This window comes from Dasypus novemcinctus, chromosome 19, assembly GCF_030445035.2.
Source record: "Dasypus novemcinctus isolate mDasNov1 chromosome 19, mDasNov1.1.hap2, whole genome shotgun sequence".
In the NCBI taxonomy this organism is placed as follows: domain Eukaryota; kingdom Metazoa; phylum Chordata; class Mammalia; order Cingulata; family Dasypodidae; genus Dasypus; species Dasypus novemcinctus.
Genome location: NC_080691.1, coordinates 41,596,281 through 41,606,834, shown reverse-complemented (window position 1 = coordinate 41,606,834; position 10,554 = coordinate 41,596,281). Strand labels below are relative to the sequence as shown.

Genomic DNA, 10,554 nt, shown 5'->3' with positions numbered 1-10,554 from the left:
CAAGCTTACCTGGAGGAAGCAACCTATCTACTACTCATGTGTCTATGTTGATGCTGCTTCCAGAACAGGAGAAGGTGCACCTCTGGCCCAGAGACAAAGATGCTGATGGTGACTGAATCAACTCTGACTGGACCCAGAACCCTGGAAGTGGGGGAGATAAAGAAAGGGTGATTCTCAGTTCTAGAGACAAGAAGAGAAAGCAGGACTCCATCCATTGCCCCTTCCACTGTCCTCTCATCAAGTCACCTGCACAAAGAGCCAGGATGGTGATGAGGAGAGAGATAGGGCCTTGGTGGATATTTTCCCCAAGTTGTGACTTTTGGAGCCCCACAACTGAGGTGGAGCTTCCTCAAATTCCCTCACAGCCCTTCTTCATACTCTGAAGGGAGTATCCATCCATGCATACTCTGAAGGGAGGGTCCATCCATGCATATGGGTTGCCCCCTGACCAAAATTTTGTTCCCCACACTGGTTGCTGGGTTAGGGACCTTATTTGGAAGATGGCCAGGGGAATGGTGGAGGGAAGTGGGAACTGTGTGGGGCTCCAAGTGCTGGGGAAGGTCTCAAATGTGGCTTCATGAGGCATGAGCACAGGACACCTGTTAGTGCAAGGGCTGCTCCAGCTCTGATCACCACCAGGCCCCTCAGAAAAAGGCCCAAGCACCATACTGTGGCCATAAACTTGGGCAATTTTGAGTTCCCTGGAGACCTGAGCCCATCAGAGGCAGCTCCTGCCTTTCCACTGCTCTGTGCCCTGCTCCCTACCCTAGGTCCTAGAAAGGGGGCCTTTATGGGGACTCTCCTTGTCCCCAGGGCATCTTATTCTCTACTGGGGCTCCTTAGGGTGAATTGGCCCAAGGTTCCTATGACTGTTCATTGGATCACAAGGGATCTAGTGACTCTCATGCAAGTTCCTCTTAGATCAGAATTGAACCCCAGGTAACAACCACCCCTTGGACATACTTCCCACTGTGCTGGGAGCCTGTTTTTTCCTCTCAGGTGATTCCTGCCTAGTGGCCCTGAGCTCTCATTCATCTGTGCTGCCCCCTCAGTGCTAGAAAACAGGGATTCTTCTATGAAGGTAAGTTATTGGGTGAAGGAGTCCCTGAGTTACTTTCTCAGGGAGGTTATACACTGTGACTATTTCCTGTCTCTCAGTATTTGCACATACTTAACAACAACAGGCGTCCCTACACTGTGATCTAGTGATTCAATGCCAGGACTATCCTCCAAGTATATAGAGAAAAAGTAATTAAACTTTTCTGGAATATATTCCACTTTATGACTACACAGTCCTAGTATGTTTACAATTACTATTATCATCTTCATCATTATAAGTGAAGGAAAGTTCCTATGGAAAAAAATACACACTAAAATGCTACATGTTATGAAATGCTCCTTTGCAACACCATGAAAGAATTTCATAAAAGTATCCTGACTGAAAGTCACTCGACAAAATGGAGTATATGTCTTTTGAATCCATTTCTATGTTCTAGAAAAGGCTCATCAAGGCTCAGTGGTACAAATCTTCTCCATAGTTGCCTGGGGATGGTGTTTGGGGAGAGACGAGAAGGAGGGGTGACCCAGGGGTCTGAGTAGTCTTTGGGGTGGGGGATGTGCTCCTCAGGGTCATCATGCTCATGAGGACAAGGAGAGAAGATGTGTTGAAATATGGCTCATCATTAAATTTAAACAGTGCGTGTTTGGTGCATGTCAATTGTACCTCAAGAGGAAGAGTTATTTAAAAGAAGACTAAGCTGGGACAACAGCAACAAAATCAGCAAGTGAGCATCATGTCAGAAGAGTAATCTGGGGTTGACAAAGCTCTGGAAGCTTCAACAAATAGGGAAATGACTGATGATGAGGATGCAGGATTCCCTGGTCAGAGGTTGGGTCAGGGATGGTCACAGCTCAACCTGCCACTCCAGATTCTAAATTCAGTACCAAGGGTCTGTGCCCTGTGCTGACTCCTTGGAAACCTTTGCCAAGGAAAGGGCTTCTGAGAATGGCTTTGAGGATGGAAGGGAAAGGAGTTTCAATCCCAGTGTAGTGTCTGTGGATGAGCCAGGGCTCAGGGCTGCAGCAGCAGAGATGAGGAGGAGCCCCAGAGGGAGCTGAGCAGGTAGCTGTGGGGGGAGCACCCTCCTGTCAGATGAGAGGAGGGTTCTTGTCTCACTTCCCCATAGGCCTGGGGCACTGTGCGAGCTCTGAGGCTGTCGTCATAGGAGTGGCAGTAATAAAGAGCCTCGTCCTCAGGCTGGAGAGCATTGATGGTCAGGGAGCCAGAGGTGCCAGATTTGGAGCCAGCAAAACGATCAGGGACACCGGAGGGTCGATTGCTATTACCATAGATGAGGAGTTTGGGGGCCGATCCTGGGAGCTGCTGGTACCAGTGCACATAATTGCCTCCGCCGATGTTGGTGCTGCTTCCAGAGCAGGAGATGGTGACCTTCTGGCCCAGAGCCCCAGACACTGAGGGCACCTGGGTCAGCACTGACTGGGCCCAGGTTCCTGGAAGTGATAACACAGAGAAAGTGATTCTGGGTTCTAGGTACAGGAGGAAAAAGCAGATTCCCATGTGGTTCACCACAGCCTCTTCCCTGACCCCACATACACTCACCTGTGCAGTGAGCAAGGAAGATGAGGAGGAGAGGGGATATGTCCATGGTGGTGATTTCCCCTGAGTCCTGCCTTCTGGGCCCCACAGCTGAGGGGGAGCTTCCTCACAGTCTCTCCTAGGCCCTCTTCATACTATGAGAGAAGGGCAGGTTCATTTATGCAAATAAGATCCCCAGCTTTCTCATCCCCACCCTGGGCACTGGTCAAGCTCTTCTGGGTGAGGAGAGGCAGGGCTGTGAGGTTGGTGGGGGGGTCCCAGCTGCAGCCCGTGAGCCCTGTCAGAGGGCACCAGGCAGTGCAGGTGGCTGCTGCCAGCTCTGTTCACCCCCAGGACCCTCAGAAATGCCCTGAGCACCCCCTGGTGACCTGACCCAGCACAGCCAGGTGTGACCCGGAGACCTGAGCACACAAAAGCAGTTCCTGCCTTCCTACAGCTATTCTCACTACCCCTGAATTAAGGAAAGTTCAAGAACCCCTTTATGAGGCCTCCCAGTCCCCTCAGGGGATCTTTGTTTTCTTCTCAGGCTCCTCAGGGATGAATCTGCCCCTTTTCTCCACCTGAGAAATGATTCAGGAAGGAGCCCTTGTCTTTTTACCAGTTCCACTTACATCACATTAGTGCAGAGCAAGGACAGGCCCCCTGGTTTCTCATCGGGTAAGAGGAGGGGGTGAGGCCTCCTACTTCTGCAGACCCCCCAGTGCTGGGAGACAGGGGCTTTTCTCTCTGGGACAGTGAGGTTCTGCATAAGGAGGCACCGTGGACATTTCCAGAGGGTTTTGGATTGTGAAACTTTGTGACATGCCAATTTTCTATATAATTGGAAACAACAGGCTTCCTTATACTTGGGTCAAGTTCACTGCCAGGAACTGCTTCTTGAAGCACAGGATCCCAGTCTCCAGCAGCCCTGCCAAATGTCAGATTTGAAGCATTTTATTGCAGATTGAAAGGAGCAAATTGCCTGAGCAAACAAGGATGAAATGTTTGAAAACTTTTAAATTGTTTCAACCTCTGCCTGCAACCAGTTGGGCCAGACACAGGGGAAGTTGTCGGTATGGCTCAGTTTAGGTAGGGTTTTAAGAGAAAAAATATAGGGTTGATTCATACTCAAGAAGAAGTCTGTGTGGAATTTTAAAATTAGAGAATTCACTGTGTTCTTATCTGAAATGTCATCCATTATATAATTTTTTTTCAAAAAATATCAAATTTCAGTCAAAACATAATAAAAGGTATTCAAACCAGAAAATTAAACAAACATTTGTATTAATATATAACCGGAACATTTCTGGAAGTGTCCACACTAGGCTCTTAAGTCTCTTAAAAAAGATTTTATCTTCAAATTTCCTGTGAGGAGAACAGCAGGATTGCCTGTTTGAAGTTGCTAAGGATGAGTGTGTTACATGAGATTGCCTTACATCGGGATTTTAAATGCACTCATTTCCTTGTGTTGGTTAAATATAATCACCACATATATTTAATTAAAAGAAAAAAGTTTATATAATTTCAGTGTTCCTTTTGTTTTTTCGTTTTTTTTTTTAAACCTGAACAGCTTTTTATTTGCAGAAATGAAATAATCAGCTATCAAGTTACTTTGGAAAGGTAAGGGGCTCTCAAGAGCCACTAATGTCTATTTTTTTTACACTTTTTTTTATTAAAGTTAATAGATCACAAAGAATGTTACATTATAAAACATAGAAAAGAGGTTCCCACATACCCCACTCCCCACCTCCCCACCCCATCATTTTTGTAAATTGTAATTTTTGAAGATACATACATCACAAAAAATGTTACATTAAAAAATATGGGATTCCCGTATACTCCCCACCCCCTCACCCCACTCCTCCCACACCAACAACCTCCTCCACCATTGTGGCACACTCATCGCACTCCATTAAGTTTGTATTTTAAGGGAAATATTATTTTAACTTTCTTATCTTTGTAATCCATGTCACTTTTTTTCTTTTTTAAATACAGGCATTTGTAAGTATCTATTGTGTTAAGCACACAGCGGTTTTTTATGAATTTTTATCATCAGAAAGAAAGTATATTACAAAAACATACTTTATCACAAATTTGTTTGTGTGTTCATTTGATTCCTCCAAGATGATGCAGAAATTTTGAGATTTAATTATGTTTTCCAGTTTCCTCCTATTTTAAGGGACAGGCATTTACCACTCAAGCCCTAAAGGCAGCTCCACTGCACGGGGAGGCCTGGGTTGGCCCTGAGTCCTGGGTTTGGCCCGTGGCAGGAAACAGCTGTTGTAACCTCTTCCACAGACCAGTGAACCAGTGTTCACAGACAATTAAAGTCAAATCACTTGAGTTCCATGGAACCTCTGAGAAGATCCACAGTGCTCCCTGCTGGTTGCCTTAGGAGGAGAGTGTGATCTCCACTGACTCATTTATCAAATGAGTATTGTTTATTGTTTTTCATCCTTTCCATTCTATTTCCCAGGTCAATCCACATTCATTGCTTGTGTCTTCTTTGCTAGTTCCTACTTGTATTTCTTCCCAAAATTATGTTGAAAAACTTTCCCACATCCATATTTCAATTTCAGAGGTTAATTTTCTTACTATTTTACATGTGTTTTTAAGGACCAAAGAGTTTATGCACATGACAACCTGACGTTGTTGAGGATTTTTTCTTTAATTTTTGAATCTCCATTGGAGCAAACAGCTGTTTAAGGTGAGAATCATTTTAATAATTTATTTTGGAAATTTTTAAAAGAATAATAGACACATAATGAAAAACTGATAACCAGCAAAACGTCACACTCTAGGGGACTATGACTCATGGAAATTGGGGAGCATTTCAATGCTGAGAAACATAAACGCCCTTTATCCTAAATCTAGGTGATAGTTTCATCTAAAGCTGCTCGAGTGTAAAAGATTCCAAATGGTAGGATGAGCTTCACAATGATGACATGATAATGTACCTCTTTTGAGCCTTGAGTAGACCTGCTGTAGATGACCTTTGAAATGTTCCTGCACCATTTGCTCTGCCCCCTTCTGATCAGTTTATGCCCCTTGGTAGGAATCAGCAGCATAGTTAAGCCTGCTGTGCTGTGATCTACCAGAGAGCAGGGGTGTCTGCATCTACACTGCATGGAAGAATAAAGATGAAACCTCAGGGCATGCACAGAACACCCATGAATTTCTGTCCTAGGCTGCTTAAGGCTCCAGGCTTCTCTGTGCTGCCTTGAATCTGATCAGGTCATAGCTTCAATTTCTTTCCTCCTCTTTCCTCCTCTGATGCTGAGAATCTGTGTTCTTTCTATATTGAAAGTTAGCGAAGTTAAGAGATGGGGACTACCTCTATCCTGGCCTATAGTGAGTGACACAGAGTGAAGATTATTGGGGTATTACTATAATTGGATCATTTGCTGGATACACTGGAAAGTGAGAAGAAACCCAGAAAGTAGAAAAACATGACATGTGACTCCACATGTCCTTTCTTTGTCAAGCCTCAAGTATGGCAACCAGGACAAGTGAGGTATGGAGCCCTCAGGGGCTTCTCCATATTTAGTTTGTCTCGACCTCATTCCTGGTGTAGGGGACTGTGAGCAAGTGCCTGCCCCTCCCAGAATGAACTGTTCCCCACTTTGGTGGAATTCTGAATGGGTCTCCAGGCAGCTGGCCCAGTGAAGAGAGGACAAGGGCCTTGGACAATGGTGGCCTGTCTCTTTTCACCAACAGGGTCTGGGAGATTAACCAGTTCCAGCAGGAGCTAAAAAAATTCCTGACAAATTCAATAATGACCAGGAAAATTCATTTCGATTTTCCATATCGATTATCTTCACTGTTTTTATCACTGCTACAACAAAGCAGCCGCATAAAGTTTAGCTGACTACTTGGTCAGGCTTTGGGGGAGGCTCAGTTATAGACTCTTTTTTTTTTTTTTTCTTCCCCCCCCCCTAATTATTCAGCTTTTCTTCACAGGAGTCCTAGACCACAGCAATGTATATATATAATATACAGCACTCCCACACATCCACCAGAAAACCTTTTCCCTTCCACAGTGATACTCTTACGCCCTATTCATATCATATTTACTTAAAGTGATGTACAGAGTCTGAGACATTAGCTTTCTAACAAGGTGACATCTGTGCTTACATTGTGGTGCATACTTTAGAATACACAGTTCTTTACATTTTTAGTTATCCTATGTTTTACATTATGGTTTACATTATCAGTCTGTCATCTCCTATATGTTATAGTGTAATATTACATGTTTTATATCCATCCTTGTGTACTCTCAAGAAACTCCTCTCTTACCCCCCATTTACTTTGGTTCCACACATTTAACGTCCATTTTCCCTTCCACCTTGGTGTCCTCAGTGATAGCCAACCTCCGTTTCCTGAGGAGCCACTTCCAGAGATAGATGGAATAGTGTTCAGGTCCTAACTTACTCAACTGCCCCAATGCCCTGGGAGCCACCCTTTCTCTCGAGAGATACAGTTCCCTCTATTTGATGGCATTAGTCCTCCCCAGGATGTGGGTCCACCCCCACTCTCACTACTTGGGTCTCTACCCCATGGTGTCACCCACTCTGGCAGAATGAGCATTTAGACATTCCCCAGGAGTCCGTCCTGCATCAGACCCTCCCCTCCGAGCATTCTAAACAGGTAACCCTCTTTATTATATTTTGATATGATTTTCTCGGCATTTTACTCTCCACCAACACCTGACCCTCTCCTGGTTCGTATGCTACCCCTCCCTCCCCCCACTTTTGGGCAATATTACCCATCCGCCCGTCCCCAGCCCCCCTCAAACCCGCAAAGCCCCACCCAAAGGCAACCCCTTGCCCCCATTTTATCTCTTCTTTGTGTTCATACTTACCGCCAGCTCATCATAAATTCCACCCCTGGAGACGTCGGCTCACATCCTTCCTCCACCCACCGATTTCCTGTAAGCCTATCGTTCAGTCTCTAGCTCTCTGAGGCAGCTTGCTTATTTCATATCATTGAGGTCATGTAGTATTTGTCCTTCAATGCCTGGGTTGCTTCACTCAACATAAGGTTCTCAAGATTCATCCATGTTATCACGTGTGTTTGTAGTGTATTTGTTCTTACAGCCGAGTAGTATTCCATTGTGTGTATATACCAAATTTTATTGATCCACTCATCTGTTGATGGGCATTTGGGTTGATTCCAACTTTTGGCGATAGTGAACAATGCTGCTATGAACATTGGTGTACATATATCGGTTTGTGTCTTGTTTTCAGTTCTGCTGGGTATATACCCAGCAGTGGTATTGCTGGGTCATATGGCAAATCTATGGTTGGTTTTTGGAGAAACCGCCAAACTGTCCTCCAGAGTGGTTGGATCCTTCTGCATTCCCACCAGCAGTGGATGAGTGTTCCTCTTTCTTCACATCCTCTCCAGCATTTGTATTCTTCTGTTTTTTTCATAGGTGCCAATCTTATGGGAGTAAAATGGTATCTCATTGTAGTTTTGATTTGCATTTCCCTGATAGCTAGAGATTTGGAGCATTTTTTCATGTGCTTTTTAGCCATTTGTATTTCTTCTTTGGAGAAGTGTCTGTTTAAATCTTTTTCCCATTTTTTAAATGGGTTGTTTATCTTTTTATTTTCAAGATATAGGAGTTCTTTATATATGCAAGTAATAAGTTTCTTATCAGATATATGGTTGCCAAATATTTTCTCCCACTGTGTGGGCTCCCTTTTCACTTTCTTGACAAATTCCTTTGAGGTGCAGAAGGCTTTAATTTTGAGGAAGTCCCATTTATCTATTAGTTCTTTTGCTGCTCATGCTTTTGGTATGATATTCATGAATCCATTTCCTATTACAAGGTCCTGTAGATGTTTCCCTACACTGCTTTCCAAGGTTTTTATGGTCTTGCCTCTTATATTTGGGTCTTTGATCCATCTTGAGTTGATCTTTGTATAAGGTGTGAGATGGTAATCCTCTTTCATTCTTCTACATATGGATAGCCAGTTCTCCAGGCACCATTTGTTGAATAGGCCACTCTCTCCCAGTTGAGAGGGTTTGGTGGCTTTATCGAATATTATGTGGTTGTATATGTGAGGTTCTATATCAGAGCTTTCAATTCGATTCCATTGGTCTATGTGTCTCTCCTTATGCCAATACCATGCTGTTTTCACCACCGTGGCTTTATAGTATGTTTTGAAGTCAGGTAGTGTGATTCCTCCAATTTTGTTTTTCTTTTTCAGTATGTCTTTGGCTATTCGGGGTCTCTTTCCTTTCCAAATAAATTTCATAGTTAGTTTTTCTAGTTCCTTAAAGAAGGCTGCATTGATTTTTATTGGGATTGCATTGAATGTGTAGATCAGTTTTGGTAGGATAGACATCTTAATAATGTTCAGTCTTCCTATCCATGAACAAGGAATAGTCTTCCATTTATTTAGGTCTTCTTTGATTTCCTTGAACAATCTTGTATAGTTCTCGGTGTATAAGTTCTTTACCTCTTTAGTTAAATTTATTCCTAAGTATTTGATTTTTTTATTTACTATTGTGAATGGTATTTGTTTCTTGATTTCCTCCTGATCTTGCTCATTATTGGTGTACAGAAATGCTACTGATTTTTGCGCAATGATCTTATAACCTGCGACTTTACTAAACTCATTTATGAGTTCTAGAATCTTCGTTGTAGATCTCTCAGGGTTTTCTATGTATAGGATCATGTCATCTGCAAATAATGAAATTTTGACTTCTTCCTTTCCAATTTGAATGCCTTTTATTTCTGGTTCTTGCCTCAGTGCTCGAGCAAGTACTTCTAAGACAATGTTAAATAGGAGCGGAGACAGTGGGCATCCTTGTCTTGTTCCTGAGTTTAGAGGGAAGGAGTCTAGGATTTCTCCATTGTAAACAATATTGGCTTTAGGTTTTTCATATATACTCTTTATCATGTTCAAAAAATTCCCTTGTATTCCAACGTTTTGGAGTGTTTTTATCAAGAAAGGGTGCTGTATTTTGTCAAATGCTTTTTCTGCATCAATAGATATAATCATGTGATTTTTTTCCTTCAATCTGTTTATATGGTGTATTACGTTGATTGATTTTCTTATGTTGAACCATCCTTGCATACCTGGGATGAATCCCACTTGGTCGTGGTGTATAATACGTTTAATGTGTTGTTGAATACGATTAGCAAGTATTTTGTTAAGTATTTTTGCGTCTAGGTTCATTAGAGAAATTGGTCTGTAATTTTCCTTTCTTGTGATGTCTTTGTTTGGCTTTGGTACTAGGGTAATGTTGGCATCATAGAAGGAGTTGGGTAACGTTCTTTCTGTTTCGATGTTTTGGAATAGTTTCAGCAGGATTGGTGTCAGTTCTTTCCGGAATGTTTTGTAGAATTCACCTGTGAAGCCATCTGGCCCTGGGCTCTTCTTAGTTGGGAGATTTTTAATAACTGATTCTATCTCTCTGCTTGTGATTGGTTTGTTAAGATCATCAATTTCTTCTTTTGTCAATATGGGCTGCTTATGTGTTTCTAGGAATTTGTCCATTTCCTCTAGATTGTCATTTTTGTTGGAATATAGTTTTTCAAAATATCCTCTTATGATAGTCTTTATTTCTGTGGGGTCAGTGGTGATATCGCCTTTCTCATTTCTTATTTTGTGTATTTGCATCTTCTCTCTTTTTTTCTTTGTTAGTGTTGCTAAAGGTTTGTCAATTTTGTTAATCTTCTCAAAAACCCAGCTCTTGGTCTTGTTTATCTGTTCAAGTGCTTTCTTATTTTCTATTTCATTTAGTTCTGCTCTTATCTTTGTTATTTCCTTCCTTCTTCTTCCTGTTGGGTTGCTTTGTTGTTGTTTTTCTAATTCCTTCAAATGTGCAGTTAGTTCTTCAATTTTTGCTCTTTCTTCTTTTTTGATATATGAATTTATGGCTATAAACTTCCCTCTCAGTACTGCTTTTGCTGCATCCCATAAATTTTGGTATGTTGTGTTATC

At 42.5% G+C, this 10,554-nt stretch overlaps 1 gene segment (V, D, J or C); it reads right to left on the bottom strand.

Annotated features, from left to right (window-relative positions):
• Positions 1 to 2,071: 2,071 nt before the first annotated feature.
• Positions 2,072 to 2,666, bottom strand: LOC101415841 (immunoglobulin lambda variable 1-40-like). The segment is given in 2 exon segments: positions 2,072 to 2,511; positions 2,621 to 2,666. Coding segments are annotated over 2 exon segments (486 nt in total).
• Positions 2,667 to 10,554: the final 7,888 nt, after the last annotated feature.